Below are 18,068 nucleotides of genomic sequence, written 5' to 3' on the forward strand. Positions count from 1 at the left end.
TGTTATTGCTGTGGCAGTTATCAGTAGCACTTGGAAGGGACCTTCCAATGGGCTTGAAGAGGTTAAGTGCAGACTTTTTTTTATGTAGGATCCACTTACCATGTTGGATGTTATAGTCAATGAGGGATGGGTGGAACTTGGGTAGCCTTAAACCATTTGTGTAAAAGAGTAAGGGGCTCAAGTAAAGTGGGACACATTTGCATCTGTAAAATAGCAAAGAAAGATGCACATAAGAAAAAGTACATTAATGTGTATATGCTTGGTCAGACACAGGTCAGGATGCAGCCAGCTCTACACCACTCATATATGCGCCAGGTTTACATCAGAAGCAACACATGCAGTGTAGGGGAGGTATCTGATGGCACATAATCTGAAGGAATCTGATAGCATAAAAGTGGCATGTGGGGCATTTAAGCGGCAAGTTGCATATAAAGGGCATACAAGAAGCATCTGGATGAGTCTGATAACATATAAGGGGATGTATTTAATAATATATTTAATGTATGCCACCTACCACTCTCCCCTTATGTTTCATTCATTTGTGTCACCTCCCACCCTTATATGTTTAAATAATTTGTGCCACCTGCCCCTTACCTTATTTATTTAAGAAATGTATGCCACCAGCCCCCCTTATGTTTAATTAAGTTGTGCCACTTTATAAAATGTTTAATTAATTTGTGACACCAGCCCTTCCTTACATGTTTAATTATTTGTGCCAGCTGCCCCTTATATAATGTATTTAATTACACTGTGCCACTTTCCGCCCATTATATATAATTATGTTGAGCAGGACAGACGTGAGCAGCAATCCAGCCAGCCAAGTACATCCACCACAGATGACAATTTATGCCGCATTGAAGGTCTGATTTAGGAGGACAGATGCATTTGAGTTAGTGATACTGCTGATGAACTGAACATCTCAGTGGGTACTGTAGACAACATCGTTCATGAGCAACTGTGGTACAGGAAAAAGTGTTCATGTTGGGTACCGAAGCAACTCACAGAAGTTCACAAAACCAATAGAATGGATTTGTCTTTTCTGCATTTGATGTGGTACCATGAGGAGAGAGTGCAATTCCTGCAGCGTATTGTTACAGACAAGGAAACGTGGGTGTATTATGACACCGGAGATGAAGCAAGCCCAAATGACATAGAAATATGCATTGTCCCCACCTTCAAAGAAATTCAAAACAACACCATCAGCAAAGAAGGTCATGGCAACCATGTTTTGGGACCACAAGGGCATGCTTCTTGTTGATTTCCTCACCAAGGGAGATAATGTCAACAGACTCTCCAACATGACCCGTTCCATTAGGTACAAAACACTCTGCTCCTGGACTTCCCTCTTAATGTATGATTGCAGCCACCTGTGCTGAGCTAGGTAATTGATGAGACAGGTGTCAGCACAGGTGGCTGCAATCATACATTAAGAGGGAAGTCCAGGAGCAGAATGTTTTGTACCTAATGGAACGGGTCATGTTGGAGGGTTTGTGTCAATGCTATTCGCTATTGTCACACATTGAGTCGGTTTGTCGAAAATGACCTGGGTTGCAGCGAACAGGCGTCGTGTTGCTTCACGATAACGCCAGGCCACACTCAGCCATCCGCATCTATGAATTGTTATGGCGCTACCATTGTGAGGTACTGGACCAACCACAATACAGCCCTGACCTGGCAGCGAGTCATTTCCATCTCTTTGGACCATTGAAAAAGCACCTGGGTGGAAGGTCATTCGCAACCGACAATGAAGTTCAGCAAGCCGCCATGTCCTGGCTTCAGACACTTGACACTGATGTCTTCTATGCGGGATAGATGCCTGGTGGTACCATTGGAACAAATGCTTAGGCAAGTATGGGGACTATGTGGAAAAATCATCTTTACCAAGGCCCTACTATTGATTATACGTATATGTATGAGTTGAATGATTACGCAATGAGTGTACTTGTTATCTTACTTATTGAACCACCCTTGTATATTTAATTATGTTGTGCTACCTCTGTAGTAACTGTGATTTGCTCTTTATCCAATGTGGATCCCTCCTCCTTGTACCCATGAGTGGATAAATATATTGTACAAAATGTTGGAAACTTTAATAATTATTCCCTATACTTTACTTGCCCTGTTGCTAATACTTCTGCAGGTTGCTAATTGCCATTCTGATGATTAATAATTAGTAGTAGTAGTATTATCATGTAACAGGCCAACTCACTTTATCTTGTCTTAGTGTCACTGAGATACTGTACTTCATTGTGATCATATCTCAGTTTAAATTACGGTGGAAAATGCACCTATACATGATCCATGAACGTAGGATAGAATAATTACTTTTTATCGCGCAAGATCCACGTTGATCAAGTTGCACTTGCAAACTACACTTTTTCTTCCTCCACTAACATGGCGACTTTGACCCACCACCTTGTCACACCTCTCTCTCAACGTTTTCTGGACGAGTTGACCTTCTCCCCGGCATGCAGAGCGCTACAATCGGTTCTCACGCAGATGGTTTGATTTGATTGGCAGAGGCGCTCTCTGGCCGGAAACTGTGCTCACTCCCCGGCAGATTTAAATGTTCATGACATCACATCAGACGTAAAAGGTTGGTCTCGTTTTCGCACACACATTGATATCGACTAGCGGCTGCCGATCGCCTTGTGTGGGAGCATCAGATAGCCGGTGACAGGTCGGTGCCCAAGTGGCTGACGGTTACTTCGGAGATCTCTGTGGTTTATGTAGTGATGGTATATGAGCTGACCCCATGTCGATTGTGTTTCTCTTCCCATCTGTAGCCTGCCCGCAGTGAGCTGCAACCAGCTCTGTGTCAGTGTGTGCTTAGGAGTTTATTTAATAAACGAACAAGTTTTTCTAAAGCATTTGAGCTGGAGAAAGCCAAGGTTTTGTTCTCTCTATATTTAATCATTTGAAAAGGATGTGTTATATGTCTTTTTAATTATTACATGCTGAAATGGAGAAATGTTGGAAAGAGGTTTTCTCTTACTGCTTTTCTCTGCTTCCCTGGTTGTCTCTCTCTTCTCCCCAACTCCCTGGCTGACTCTTGGCCCCATTTATCAAAGAAGGTCAACAGCAGTGGAATTTTTCGTTTAGTATCACTGATACAAAAAAGCCACTGGTATTTACTAATACGTACCCCCCTCCAATGAGGTCCAGCGAAGTCGTCCTCTGTCTGAGCGGTCCTATGCTGGGACATCTGTTAAATGTAGAAATGAAGTCCTAACAAGAGCTGTCCTGGCACTTTTTAAATTCAGGGGTAATTTGGAAACGCAAGAAATTTTTTTTTTTTTTTTTTTTCATTTAATTATTTTAAATTCTGCTGTTTTGTTTTCTGTTTTATGCTGGGTACATACTGGGCAACCTATCAGCCGTTCAGTTGATTGGCAGATATATTGGTGCATCGTGCTGTGTGTACGGGTGGTCAGACGACTGCCTGTACTTTTGCTGCAGAGGCACCACTTTATATGCCTTTTATATGCCTTTCAATGTCAAAATACTAATTTTGAAGTTATGCCTTTTTAAAGCTGCAACTTGTTAATGAAAAACTTGCTATTAAGTCTTTAAATTGCTTTTGCAGCTCACCTATTTGAGTTAGAGCAGGGGTGGGGAACCTATTTTTCTGCCAAGGACCATTTTGATATATACTGTATAACATTATTTGCGGGCCCAGTGCAGGCCATGCCCCCTCCGTGTGATGTCACATAGGGACGGGGCCACAATTGCCAGTGATTACAGCAATGCAGTGGTGTGACCGTCTACAGCATTCTAAGGACGCTCCATGGCTAGCCAGATGAGGCTAGCAGGAAAAAGCTCAGAGGGCTAGACCAAATGATTCCGAGGGCCTTATATGGCCCTCGGGCAGGTGGTTTCCCATCCCTGAGCTAGAGAGTTGGGCAAGGTCTTATTTTATTTTTTTAGGCTTTCATATGATATATAACAGAAGTATGTTTCAATAAAAATGTGAAAGTTTTTAAAAATAAAAATTTAGACTCTCAAAAAGCCAATTAGTAATAAAAAAAACAAATAAAAAAACCTCTCAAATTGTTTCACTTTGGTCTGTTGGTTAAAATAATGAAAAAGATAAATTTCTAGGCCTGTTATTGCTTTTAATGTATCTCCTTAAACAATACTTTGTATATTATTATTATGTACAATGACACAGTATGGTAATACTAAAATATTTAAAACTTTGGTTATTTTTAAGTTCCATATTGTAAGAAGGCTTACTACAGATCATTACCATTTGGTGCTGCTGCTCTGGATGGATGGTGTTCCTTGATGGAACTGGTTGAAGGCTTCATTTGTTTAGTATTTCCATTTCAGAAAGGGTTTACATTCTGCCTTCTAGAGTTATCAGATTAACCTTACACAGAGCATCTACCATAGGAATCCATAAAACATCTGGCTTCCTTGGGTAAGAAAAGACAGTGAAGGACCAGCTGGATGGAGGAATGTCACTTACACTTCATCAATGTTTTCATCTTTCTCCAGAATAAATGTGAGCCACCAGTTGTTGTCATATACAGCAGTTACATACCCTTCTAGTGTGTTGTGGCGGTCAGATCAGCGCACTTGTACTGTAGTGAGTTTTATTCCTGTGGAGGCCAATGTGTGTGTGCTTTTTGTGTGGGAGCCAATTTGTATGTTTTTTTTCATTGGTCACGTGTGCTGTATCGCTGAATAGTGTGCTGCGGCAGTTTTAAAATCTTGTGTAGTGTGCTTAGAGTTGAAAATATCTGCTCTATGGGATTATGGCGACAGTGCTGGCCGCTTAATCGGGGTGCAGTGCAGCTGCTTACCACGTCAGTCATCAAGGCTGTTTTGACTGTCCTGGTGGCGGGAGTGTTACTGGGACAATGCACTACTGGGAAATAATTCCCATGAGACTCTGCTGTGGGGTGAGTGGAGCATGTGCTAAGCTCTGACTGCAGGAGCCAATCGCATGCTCCTCTGACCCGTGGAGATCAGCAGCAGCCTAATGGTCTGTGCCTTCTCTTCTCTGCCTGGGTGAAGGAGGCTTCTTCTTGTGAGTACAGTTTTGCTCCCAGACTGCTGTCTCTCCCACCCAGCACCCCTTCTCCAAGTTGCTGTTCCTCCCTGCTCCCAGCACACGTTCTCAGTCTGATACTCCATTGTAATTAAACACTCCACTTTTTCAAATGTGACACAAGTGATTTAGGGCAGGGCTTGACAAATTTTTCTAAAACCTAGGAGCCAGGATGAAAGTGTAGGAGCCAGACCACCCCCTTCCCATAGGGGCACCTACGCCTCAGGCAACCAACCCCCATGGCCACACCACTAACTGGGTACCGCAGGTAAACCACCCTCCCACAGCCACATTATTGAGCAGCTAACCTGCCTTTCCAGGCAACCAACCCCCAGAAAGACCACCCCTCCACAGCCAAAAAACCCCCGGGCAAGCAAAGCCACCACCGGCAGTGGTTGAACTAGAGTGGTGGGCCCAGATGCAAGAATATGCTTTGGTCCTCCCTCTGCAGTGCCGCCAGTAGTGGTGGAACCCCCCCCCTCTGCAGTGCCGCCGGTAGTGGTCTGAACCCCCCCCCCCCTCTGCAGTGCCGCCGGTAGTGGTCTGAACCCCCCCCCCTCTGCAGTGCCGCCGGTAGTGGTCGAACCCCCCCCCCTCTGCAGTGCCGCCGGTAGTGGTCATCCCCCCCCCCCCTCTGCAGTGCCACCGGTAGTGGTCAAACCCCCCCCCTCTGCAGTGCCGCCGGTAGTGGTCACCCCCCCTCTGCAGTGCTGCCGGTAGTGATCTCCCCCTCCCCCCCTCGCGCAATTCCCCCCACCCTCCCCTCAGCTCAGCCGCCGGTAGTGGTCACCCCCACCAAGTGCATTCCCCCCACCCCCCTCAGCTCGCCCGCTGGTAGTGGTTCTTCCCCCCCCCCCCCCCCATATGTAGAGCTGCCATTAGCGGTTTCCTCCAAACCCCCCCCCCCATATGTAGTGCCCCAGTAGTGGTTCCCCCCCTTGTATTAGTGCAACAACGTCTCTCCATTACCCACTGGAGGAGCCGGAAGATGGAACGGCTCCTGCAGTGGGTGCGGCGGCAGTCAGTGAGAGTCTAACAGACTCTCATTGGCAGCTGTGTGTTTGTCAGTCACTGTGTAGCGCTGACCGAACTCCGTCCGGTCAGCGCTAAACACGCGGTGCAGTCTGTCACAGAGACACAGACGGCTAGCGGCCTGCATGTCGCTGCGGCCCGGAGAGCACATGGCGCCCAGCCCGCCACTGACTACAGGGCCCGGGGGTTGCAGAAAATCTGGTCTCCGGGCAACCAAATCTGGTCACCATGGCGACCTGGCCCTCGGGTTTTGTCGAGCCCTGACTTAGGGACAGGTTAGGTTTGGGTGGACTTACTGTAAGTTAGTGACAGGATTTTCTTCACTTTTGGACAACTTGTAGTAGTCCAGGGAAATGTGGAAGGTGGCCTATTTAACACAACTGAAGTATTTTCCATAAGGAGTATCTTTCCATTTAAGTTTGCGTGCCTACGCAGAAGTGGGAGCAAGTGCTGTCTGTAGAATCTCGCCCCCAAGTACACCTTAAGAGTAATGTGCATTCCTAGTGTTCACTCTAGCTCCGGTGGCAGGCAGGGCGCTGGAGCTAGAGAGGACAACCTTGTGCACGCGCCGAAGGCGCGTGCGTGTCCAAAAAGGGGGCGTGGTGATGAAAAGGGGGGGGTGTCTATAAGATGCGTCCCCTTTTCGTAATACTTGGGGGCGTGCCCGGCATTTACGGACACGCCGGGCAGCCCCCAAGCGCTGCAGAAAGGGAGAATAGATGCCGGCCCGGCGTCTATTCTCCGGCGGTGACCGGGTCACCGCACATTTCTCCACCTGTGGGACACTGCGTCCCACGGGTGAGGACGGCACCCGCAGGCTGTGAGGGCAGGGTGCTTTTTGCCCTCCTCCTGGAGGGCAGGGTGCTTTTTGCCCTCCAAAAGGAGGGCAGGGCGCCGCCCCCCGCTAAAACAGCCTAGCGGGAACGCTAGCATTCCTGTAATGAAGAGAACTGGAAAAAATATTACTATTTTTTTTTTTTTTGTTTATTTGTCTCAGATGTGTAGTGCCCCAATAAATACAATTTTCGTGAATTGCTCAAAAGTGAAAGCTCCCGTGGAGCAGAAGGGCATCCAAAACATAATTGGATCCAAACATAACGTAAGTGATCCAAACATAATCCCAAAATAAAACTTTTGGAGATTTTTTTGACACTGGGTCTGATTCACTACGGATCTCCATTGCGATTACAGCCGCAATTGCGCATGCAGGTCTGCTTCGAAAATATGCCAATGTCTCCTATCGCAAATCCAACATAGCTGTAGTGGGTCTCTCTAGCTCACATCCATAATACCTCTCAGTTCTGTGTTTTACATCAGTAACATCGGTCCCTCACGCACAATTACAACAGCCCTGACCTTACTCAGAAATTGCTAATCTCATCAAATGCAATGAATACACAAGCTGCGTATGCCGTTGCAGTGGCTAATTTATGCACGCCCGGTAACAGCGTTCAAACGGACAGGCACGCCTGCGTTTCTCCCACCACTCCCCTGTTACCACCTCCCAAATGCTGACCAGATGTCAATCACTCTGCAATGGCTTTGTATCGGCGTGAGTGATCGCAGAGCTAACTCACGCACATGCACTGTGGTGCATGTGCAGCATACAACAATCGGCTGTCTGCCCCACAGTATTGTCAATTAATTTGATTTTCTCAAAAAAAAAATTAAAACATTTTGAAATGTATAATTTTTATTGAAACATACTGCGTTTTTTTATCATATGAAAGCCTATAAAAGTTTTAGGTGAGCTGCAAAAGCAATTTAAAAAAACTGATGAATAGTAGCGCTCCCTATAAGACCTGATAGTGTGAGAATGCTGCTGCCGAAAAAAGAGGGAGCAATAACTTCAAAAGCATGAATATTAAAAGAAGAAAATCAGCTGCGCTATTCAACAACACTAATGATTGAATATAATTTGTAGAAAAAAAAAATGATTTAGATACTAAAAGGTTGTAATTTATATAAATAAGCAATTTCACAACAGGAAATATTGAAAATCTGAAACTAAACAATTATAATGGACAACAGTTTGCTAGTACAGGTTGAGTCTCCCATATCCAAATATTCCGAAATACGGAATTATTTTGGCATGACTGAGCATAATGAAACCTTTGATTTTTTATTTTTTTTTGGATGGTTCAATGTGCACAAATTTTGTTTAAGGCACAAGTTATTAAAAATATTGTATAACATTACCTTCAGGCTGTGTATAAGGTGTACTGTATGTGAAACATAAATGAAATTAATTTATGTGCACAAACTTTGCTTGAGCCACAAAATTATTGAAAATTAAGTATAAAATGACCTGCAGGCTGTGTGTATAAGGTGTATATAACACAAATGCATTATGTGTGTTATATTGGGGTCCTATTCCCAAGATATTTCATCATGGTATGCAATTTCAGATTTCTACTTCAGGGTCCATAGGGTATCCACAGGATACCTTGGGGTATAGGTAATGACGTCAGGCATCGGGCACCATAGAGTTAAGTTTTCAGTCCTCCCAGGATGCACTAGGGTCCCCCTCCTATACCCCGCCCCCGAGCCAAGGCATCTCAGTTTAGTTTGGTGCCCGGCCGGAGTCGGGTGCACCTGTTGGAGTGGGGGCTAAGAAGAGCCCCTGAAGTTTTCTTCAAGCAGCTGTGGCTGCACATCTGGAAGTACAGCATGGACTGTCAGTCCTGACGTCCATGCTGTCTTCCCTACACCCCCGCCGGTACCAGAATGCCGGTACTGATCCGGGGATGCTGGTAGACATCAGGGGTCACAGCTAGCGGTGACCCCAGATGTTTAGGGCCGTGGCCGGAATCAAGGGGGACAAAGGTAAGCAGTTGGGTCCCTCTGAAACACATGGTCCAGAGTCCCCAGGCAGGGGGCTCCCTGGGGACTGGCTGCAGCGTGGAGCCAGGTTCTAACGTGCGCTTCCACTACCCCCCTGGGACAGCAGGACCGCGGCAGAGCGGTAGCGCTGCGGCGTCCCAGGGGTTAAATGCATGCCAGGGGAGCGCGCCTTCCCTGTCTCACAGCCGGCGCCTCCCCCGCTGCACACAGCCCTCTCTGCACACGCTGACTGGTCCTGTATCAGCGCTCCTCCCCCAGGCCAGCCTCCTCTCTGCTCCTCGGTGGCCATCTTTGGAAGAAGCATGGTGAGCGCTGCTGAACGCTGAAGAACGGTGGCATCGTGGTCTGGGTCCCCCTGCATACCTCTCCTCCGTTGGATAAGGTCTGTGTATGCAGTGCTGTGTCCTACCAGGCTCTGTGTCTGTGTAGTTGAGGTTCAGCGCTGATAGTGCAGGAATTGATTTTTTTGCATTGTATGTGACCTATGCTAGCGTCTGCTGCCTGTACTTTCATTTTCTATCTGTCAGCATTTAACTGTCCTTGTTCTTTCTGCTAAAGCCCTTGCGGTGCGGTGCTTGCAGGGTGGTCTCACACTATACTAACGAGTATCAGTGAGAGGGGTCACATATTTACCATTATGTCTGAAAGTGATTTTCCTCTCCAGCTGTTATGTACTACATGCAAGGTACCTATAGCGGAGGGGGACGGCAGTGCGGAAGGACTATGTCGACTGTGTTATTCGTTGACGCGACCGATTACGTTCACGGCTCCGGTACAGGAGCCGCCCTGGGCTGGCTTTTGCCAAAACGCTTACAACCCTCGTGGGCCAGTTAGCTCCGCAGCCTGCCCTCACTCAGATGGGTTTGTCCCAGCAGTCAGTGGTGTCGTCACCCATGCAGGGTTTCCCAAGACAATTGATGGTACCCCACAGTCTCCCTATTTCCCCTCCTCAGGTCTCTCTTGAGCCTGCGTGGGTTAATTCGTTAACAAACTCTGTACAGCAGTTGTCAGAAGTGTTACAAGGGGAGTCTGTGATGCGGCCTCACAAGCGGCCGGTGGCCTGTCTGCTCCTTATGAGGATGACGACGGGACGTCCGATGATGGGGAGATTCTGGATCTTTCTGACCAGGAAACTTCCCGCCCTAAAGAGTCGGATGCTAAGTCTAAGGTGTATATACCTGGCCTTATTCGTGCAGTCCGTACTGCTTTAGTTATTGAGGATGAGGAGCCTCCGGTATCAAAGTCCAAATACGCCTTTTTCAAAGATGTTAAAGGAGATACCACAGTGTTTCCTCTTTCGGGGCAAATAGTTGACCACCTAGAGAAAGTGTGGAAACAGCCAGGCAAACGATATCGGCCTCAAAGGCGTTTAGCAGTGGCATATCCGTTTGCGGACCATTATTTTGCAAAGTGGGAATCCCCTCAGGTGGATTCTCATGTGACACGCCTTGTCCGTAGTGCCACATTACCCATGCCATCCATGTCCTCCCTTAAGGATGCTACGGGACCGCAAGGTGGAGATCTGCCTGAAGTCCGTCTATTCCCTTGCGGGGGGGGATGCGCGGCCGGCTATGGCCATTTGCTGGGTTACCCGAGCTATGGAGCGCTGGGCTGATACGTTGGAGGCGTCCTTCGATTCCGACTATTCGGCCGAGCAGACTGAGTTGATCGGCAATCTCCGGGATTCGGCCACATATATCAACGAAGCGGCCTTGGATGTTAGTACCCTGGCGTTTCGAATTTCTTCGGCAGCTGTGGCTGCTCGTCGCACCTTGTGGTTGCGATCCTGGAAGGCGGACGCTGATTCCAAAAAGGGTTTGGAGGCGTTGCCTTTTAACGGCGAAGTTCTCTTCGGTCCGGACCTGGACAAAATTGTAGCCACGCTGGCGGCAGCTAAATCGGCATGTCTCACGTCGGCTGCTGTTCCTTCTCGTTCAGGTACTCCGTCCTTTCGGTCTTATAGGGCCCAGGGTAGGCCTAAGACACAGTCCTTTCCCCGTCAGGCTGGCCCCAAGAAATCGGCCAAGCCCCGGAAGCAGGCCTGGAGTACCAGACGTCCGGCCCCTAAGCCAGATGACAAGCCTGTGGCCTGACGGTCCGGGCCTCCCTTTGGGGGATCCCAAATGGGGAGGGCGCCTGCTGCAGTTCACCCAGTGTTGGTCGGTCACCACGACAGACACTTGGGTTCTCGAGGTGGTCTCACACGGGTATGCCCTCTCCTTCCGGCACAGACCTCCGGCTCGATTCTTCACCACGGGTCTACCATCAGACCGGAACAAAGCCACGGAGCTGCGGAAAGTTTTGCACACTATGCTCCAGGCTGGAGTTATAGTGCCTGTTCCATTCTCCCAGAAGGGCCAGGGTTTCTATTCCAATCTCTTTTTGGTGCAGAAACCCAATGGGTTGTTTTGTCCGATTCTCAACCTCAAAGCTCTCAACAAATCTTTGCGGGTGCCGAAGTTTCGGATGGAGACCCTACGGTCCATCATTCTGGCGCTGGAACCTGGGGACTACATGGTGTCATTGGACATACAGGACGCTTACCTGCATGTCCCTATTGTTTTGCGCCATCAGCGGTTCCTCAGGTTTGCAATCCGCAGCGACCACTTTCAGTTCCGGGCGTTACCTTTTGGCCTGGCGACAGCACCACGTGTTTTCACCAAGGTGATGGCGGTCATGGCGGCCATGGCGGCTTCCCTGCGGCTGCAGGGGGTCCGCATGTTGCCGTACTTGGACGACCTGTTATTGGTGGCAGGATCTCCAGAGCTCCTTCTGCGCCACTTGGACCTGACCATTGCACTACTGCAACGGCATGGCTGGTTAATAAACTGGCAGAAGTCCACCCTGGTCCCATCTCGGCGGATTCTGCACCTCGGAGCCTTATTGGACTCGGGACGGCAAAGGATCTTCGTGACGGGGGAAAAGATCTCTGTCTTACAGTCGAGGGTGCGCAGTTGTCTGCAGAGCCGCCGGGTGTCTCTACACTCGGCGATGAGGTTACTGGGCTCCATGGTGTCGGTATTCGACATGGTGGAATATGCCCAGTTTCACTCCAGACCTCTGCAGCACCTGATCCTGTCCAAGTGGAATGGACTGCCTCAGTCTCTAAAATCCCAGACGATAGTGCTCACTCCGGAGGTTCGCCTGTCCCTTGCCTGGTGGTTGCAGACGACCCATCTCAACAAGGGTCGTGTGTTCTGGCTGGGTCGAATTGGGTCCTGTTGACCGACGCCAATCTTCGGGGCTGGGGAGCAGTTTCGGGTCCACACTTGTTCCAGGGCAGGTGGATGCCGGCAGAAGCAGAGCTTCCAATAAACATCTTGGAACTCCGAGCGGTGTTCAACGCTCTCCAGCAGGCACGTCGGGTTCTCCAAGGTCACCCAGTGCAGGTCCAGTCGGACAACGCTACCACCGTGGCCTACATAAACCGGCAAGGAGGAACCCGAAGTCGGGCGGCTCTCGTAGAGGTGTCTCGGATCCTGGTATGGGCGGAGCGCAATCTTTCCTGCCATATCAGCTGTCTTCATCCCGGGAGTGCTAAACTGGGAGGCGGACTTTCTCAGTCGCCAGGACGTTCATCCGGGAGAATGGTCCCTGCACCTGGATGTTTTTCAACTGCTGGTGGACAGGTGGGGTCTTCCAGAGATCGACCTCATGGCGTCCCGGCACAACAAGTTGCCGGTGTACGGGTCTCGCACAAGAGACAAAGAGGCGTCTCTGGTGGATGCTCTGTCTGGTGGATGTTCCGGTTTGCTTATCTCTTTCCGCCGGTTTCCCTTCTTCCACGGGTAATCCGGAAATTCAAACAGGAAGGAGGGATGCTCCTGTTGATAGCTCCCGCATGGCCCAGACCGCACTGGTACTCAGACCTTCAGGGTCTGTCCGTGGACAGTCCTCTGCGGTTGCCGCTACGTCCGGACCTTCTGTCACAGGGTCCTTGTCTTCACCCGGACCTGACTCTGCTGTCTTTGACGGCGTGGCTGTTGAGACTGCCATGTTAAGGTCCAGGGGGTTTTCCAGCTCTGTAGTGCATACCATGCTCAGAGCTCGGAAGCCGTCTTCCGCGAGAATATACCATCGCGTGTGGCATATGTTCTTTCAGTGGTGTCGGCCGAGAGGTTATGCACCGCGGGAGTTTCGTCTGTCTCAGATTCTCGCCTTCCTGCAAGCGGGACTAGACCATGGGCTTCGCCTTGCTTCTTTGAAGGTGCAGGTTTCGGCCCTGTCTGTCTGGTTCCATCGTAGGATTGCTACAATTCCGGATGTGCGCACCTTTATGCAAGGTGTTCTACGCATTCAGCCACCCTTTGTTCCACCGGTGGAGCCTTGGGATTTGGCTGTGGTCCTGAGGGCTCTCCAGGGACCGCCGTTTAAACCACTGGGCTCAGTGGATCTTAAATGGCTAACAGCTAAGACTGTTTTCCTTCTCGCCATAGCTTCGGCCAGACGTGTTTCTGATTTAGGGGCTCTTTCTTGTAGACCCCCTTTCTTGATTTTTCATGGGAACAGGGCAGTGCTCTGCACTCGTCCTGAATTTCTTCCCAAAGTTGTTTCCCGGTTTTATGTTAACGAGGAAATAGTTGTTCCGGCCTTTAACTCACCTGGCCTTTCAGTGGGTGAGGCCACTTTGGATGATGTTCGGGCCTTAAGGACTTATGTTGACCGCACTTCTTCGTTTAGGAAGTCGGACGCCTTGTTTGTCCTCTATGGCTTCCGTAAAAAGGGTTGGCCTGCTTCAAAGCAAACTTTTGCAGCCTGGATCCGTATGGCTATTTCTGAAGCTTATCTTCATGAAGGTCTGCCGGTTCCTCCTGTGAAGGCTCATTCCACTAGGTCTGTGGGTCCTTCGTGGGCAGCTCGACGTGGTGCCTCTGCAGTCCAGATCTTCAAGGCTGCTACGTGGTCCTCTGTCCTTACCTTCGTGAGGTATTACAGGTTTGACACCTTCGCCTCTCAGGATGCTTCCTTCGGGCGGCGGATTCTCCTTTCAGCACAGGAGCGTCCCCACCCTTAAAGGATACTGCTTTGGGACATCCCCAAGGTATCCTGTGGATACCCTATGGACCCTGAAGTAGAAAATATGAGAGATGGTATGAACTTACCCTTGTTATCTCTATTTCTACGAAGTCCATAGGGTTCCACAGGACTCCCGCCCTGTCGCACCTGTGCTGCAGATGGGCTTTACTCTGGTCACCGGTTTTTCCGTCTCCCTCTGGTGAGAATGTGATTCTTGTGTGTGTCCAGATCTTTCTTCTCGCTCTTCCTTCTCCTCCTCCGGCCTATGGCTTGGTAACTAACTGAGATGCCTTGGCCCGGGGGCGGGGTATAGGAGGGGGACCCTAGTGCATACTGGGAGGACTGAAAACTTAACTCTATGGTGCCCGATGCCTGACATAATCACCTATACCCCAAGGTATCCTGTGGAACCCTATGGACTTCGTAGAAATAGAGATAACAAGGGTAAGTTCTTACCATATCTCATATTATTTTCACCCTAAGTGTTGTATTCATGGCATAACTTCCCTTGTAATGCAAATATTTGACCTCTGTTTATTGTGTTGAATTCGGCATTAAATTTCCTGTCGTTTGATATATGAATCATTGCACTGCGTGAAGTGAAAGTTTTTATAAGCATTCGAAGTTGAAAAACATTCAAATTTCAAAGTGTGTCTGCAATTTTGGCCACCACTGCATGTATGTGTGTATATATAGATATAGCTAGCGTACCCGCTAGGCTGTTTTAGCGGGGCGCGGCGCCCTGCCCTCTTTCTGGAAGGCAAAAAGCGCCCTGCCCTAACAGCCTGCGGGAACCGTCTTCACCCGCGGGACGCAGTGTCCCGCGGGTGAAGAAATGTGCTGTGGCCCGGTCACTGCCGGAGAATAGACGCCGGGCGCATGCGCCCGGCATCTATTCTCCCTGTCTGCAGGGCTTGGGGGCTGCCCGGCGTGTCCGTAAGTGCCGGGCACGCCCCCAAGAGTGACGAAAAGGGGACGCGTCTTATAGACATGCCCCCTTTTCGATGACCACGCCCCCTTCGGAGCGCGGATATGCCCTCTCTAGCTCCGGCGCCCTGCCTCCCGCCGGAGCTAGAGGGAACACAAATAAATAGAGAGAAAATATTATATATATATATTTTCTCTCTATCACTGGTAAAGTGGTCGGTGGCAGGTACATTTGTCCCAGATTCCTGTCTTATGTGTTTAAAATCCCCAGGAGAAAGTCTGCAGTGTAGCAGGCTTGAGTTTCGGCTTTTTGAAAAGCCGGTTTGGGACCTGGGGGTTGTGGGTGAGAGGAGAGGGAGGGCTCCACCCACGGCCACTCCAGGTTTTGGTTCTCGCAGCCTGGTAACAGGCTTGTTAGGGTTTCCACCTGAGAGTGGCCAATATAAGCCTAGTGTGTTTAGGGCTGATTGTTTCACCTGGGAGAGCAGACAGGGAGTTTGCTCAGAGACACTTGGATACCTAACTGTGAGTGTTGTACTGTGCTTTTGTTGCTGGCGAGGGCATTAGGCCCTGCCAGGTTCTGGTAGTGAGGGAACTACCTGTGAAGTTAGTGCCCCGACAGGGCTAGGATTTATATTTGTTTTCTTTATATTTCTGACATTGTACAACAATGACTGGCGCCGACAGCTTGTACTTGCATCCAGACTGGTGTGCTGCTTCCCTGTGTGTGTGTGTGTGTGTGTGTGTGTGTAAGGAGTCCTCTACCCAGGAGAGGGACCCCCTAACCTAACTGTGTCACAATATGTATATAATGAGCCCACCCACTTGTTGGATAAAGCTGCGGTGTTTGTGCACTGTCCTTTTTATTAGGTTGTATCCAGTACTGACCTGCGAATCGATCATGGACATAGAGACCGGTGTTCACGTGGAGTGTGCCGTACAATTCCTTATCAGTTGAACGTCCCGGATTGCTCTGTAGGCTTGCGTGCTGCCGCACTGAGACTCTGTTAGGTCTCACAGCGGGAACTCCCGTTGGAAGGCACGGAGACCAGTGGTCGGTAAAGGGGTTTAGGTTGTAGAAGAGCATTGGTTCTATTCTCTCGCCGCTTGAATTATATTCAATCATTAGTGTTTTTTGAATCACACAGCCGGTTTTTTTTCTTTATTTTTTTTTTCTTCTGTAAAATAAAGAAAACTGTTAGCAACAAATAAAAAAAAAAAAAAAATGTGCAGCTTTAAAGGCAAATAACTGGAAAACAAGTGTACTTAGCCTAAGATTTGGGGGTTCCTTTACCCCAATGGCATGATTTATTATACCAAATTAGGTTTTCGGAAATTGCGTTCATTTGATGCGGAATGACCCATTATCCTTTTACAGTTTGTGTGGTACACTTCAGCATATTTAGAAGGGGGGGGGGGAACTCATGAAGCTGTGCCATTTTCTGTGTGTGTGTGGGGGGGGGGGGGGTTCTGTTTGGTTTCCTGTTATAGTATGTCTCAAATGCGCTATTCTTTGTATTTTTCAGGTCTCGAGCTTGGCCAGAATTACAAAATGGTTGTAGATGATTATGATGAACTGCTAAAGTATTATGAGTTACATGAAACCATTGGAACAGGTAGCCTTTTATTTTGCCTACATGTAATATGTATTGCTCTTATTTGAATCTGCAGATTTATTAGATTTTTTCAGTAGTATTTAATGTGGATGCATAATACTGTTACATAAGGACACTGAATCTCAGGGGAAATGTCGATGGTCTGTAGCGTTCCCACTAGGCTGTTTTTAGCGCGGCGCCCTCCCTCCTTCTGGAGGGCAAAAAGCGCCCTGCCCTCACAGCCTGCGGGTGCCGTCTTCACCCACGGGTCGCAGTGTCCCGCGGGTGGAGAAATATGCGGTGACCTGGTCACCGCCGGAGAATAGACGCCGGGCGCATGCACCCGGCATCTATTCTCCCTGTCTGCAGCGCTTGGGGGCTGCCGGCGTGTCCGTGTGTGCCGGGCGCGACCCCAAGAGTGATGAAAAGGGGACGCGTTCTATAGACACGTCCCATTTTCAATGGCCATGCCCCCTTTTCGGTGCCCCCTCTTGCTCCGGTGCCCTGCCTGCCGCCGGAGCTAGAGTGAACACTATGCCAGGGTAGCCCATACACTGCCCAAAGCTGCCAATTAGCAGCACCTAATTCAGTGTTGTCCCCAGAAACTTTTTCCAGCCGGGTGGCATCAAAAAGTAGCTGTGTGGGGGGCCTTCGTAATTATGCGCGCACTGGGAAAAGGTATCTCCCTTACCAATCCAGCCCGACAGGTCTCGGGCTACTCCCCCACTGGCTCTCAGTCAAAAGTGCCTGTTATGCAGTGCCCCATGTATTTGTGCCATTTATACAGTGCCCCCTGTAGTTTTCCCCTTTATGCATTGCCCCCTGTAGTTTAGCTTATGTAGTGCCCCCAGACTGGCCCCTTATGCAGTACCCCAGGCTGAAATAGTGCCCCTTATGCAGTGACCCCAGTAGCAGCCCCTTTTATACAGTAACGCATACTCGCAAAAGAAAAAAAAATAGACAACTTACCCACTGCTCCCAGCCCGCTCTGCACTATGGGAGAGACGTCATGAAGTCTCTCCCATCAACCGCTGCTGGGGGAGCCGGATTGGGAGCTCATGAGTGAGCTCCAGCCGGCTCCCTCCGTGGCCGCAGCAGCCAATCAGTCTCTGTGTATGACTCTCATTGGCTGACTGCGCTGCTATGACAAACACACAGCTGCCGTCTGTCTGTTTCTGTGTAGGGCAGATTGCTTCTCACTGCGTCTGCCCTACACTTGTGCAATGCACCGGCTGCTCCGCCGATGTTACAGTGCCGGATGGTGGGGGATTTTTTCCGGGCGGACCGCCCGACAAAGCGTGGGGAGAACACTGTAATTAGTGTTCCTGCTATACTGCGGGCGCTAAAGTGGTGGGTATGGCGTCTATTCACCCAGTGGTGATCGGTCAGCGCAACTTTTCCCACCCGCGGGTCACTGTGGTATGCAGGTGTAGAAGGGCCAGGGTGGGCTGTTTTAGCGGGGAGCTGCTAAAAGGGCAGGGCACATTTTTCCCCTTTAAAATCGGGGAGGTCCCTGCTAAAACAGCTTAACTACACAAGTTATCTGATCTTTCGGACATGCTGGACGACTCAGCATGTCCGACAAATCGATAAATTGT

At 49.3% G+C, this 18,068-nt stretch overlaps 1 protein-coding gene across 3 annotated transcripts in view; it reads left to right on the forward strand.

The window, feature by feature from the left end:
- Window positions 1-2,574: 2,574 nt before the first annotated feature.
- Window positions 2,575-18,068, forward strand: part of MELK (maternal embryonic leucine zipper kinase) — a 47,833-nt gene continuing 32,339 nt past the window's right edge. The window contains exons 1-2 of one of the 3 annotated variants that reach the window (XM_088460130.1): window positions 2,575-2,596; window positions 16,402-16,491. In XM_088460130.1, coding sequence (XP_088316256.1) covers window positions 16,428-16,491 — 64 coding nt within the window. In that variant the 5' untranslated portion in view covers window positions 2,575-2,596; window positions 16,402-16,427. Of the gene's footprint in view, window positions 2,681-4,485; window positions 4,508-16,401; window positions 16,492-18,068 lie in introns of those variants that run through there. The other 2 variants (XM_088460129.1, XM_088460128.1) reach the window with 2 other exon arrangements.

The sequence above is a fragment of the Taudactylus pleione genome, unplaced genomic scaffold (assembly GCF_031769625.1).
Source record: "Taudactylus pleione unplaced genomic scaffold, aTauple2 ptg000967l, whole genome shotgun sequence".
Taxonomy (NCBI): domain Eukaryota; kingdom Metazoa; phylum Chordata; class Amphibia; order Anura; family Myobatrachidae; genus Taudactylus; species Taudactylus pleione.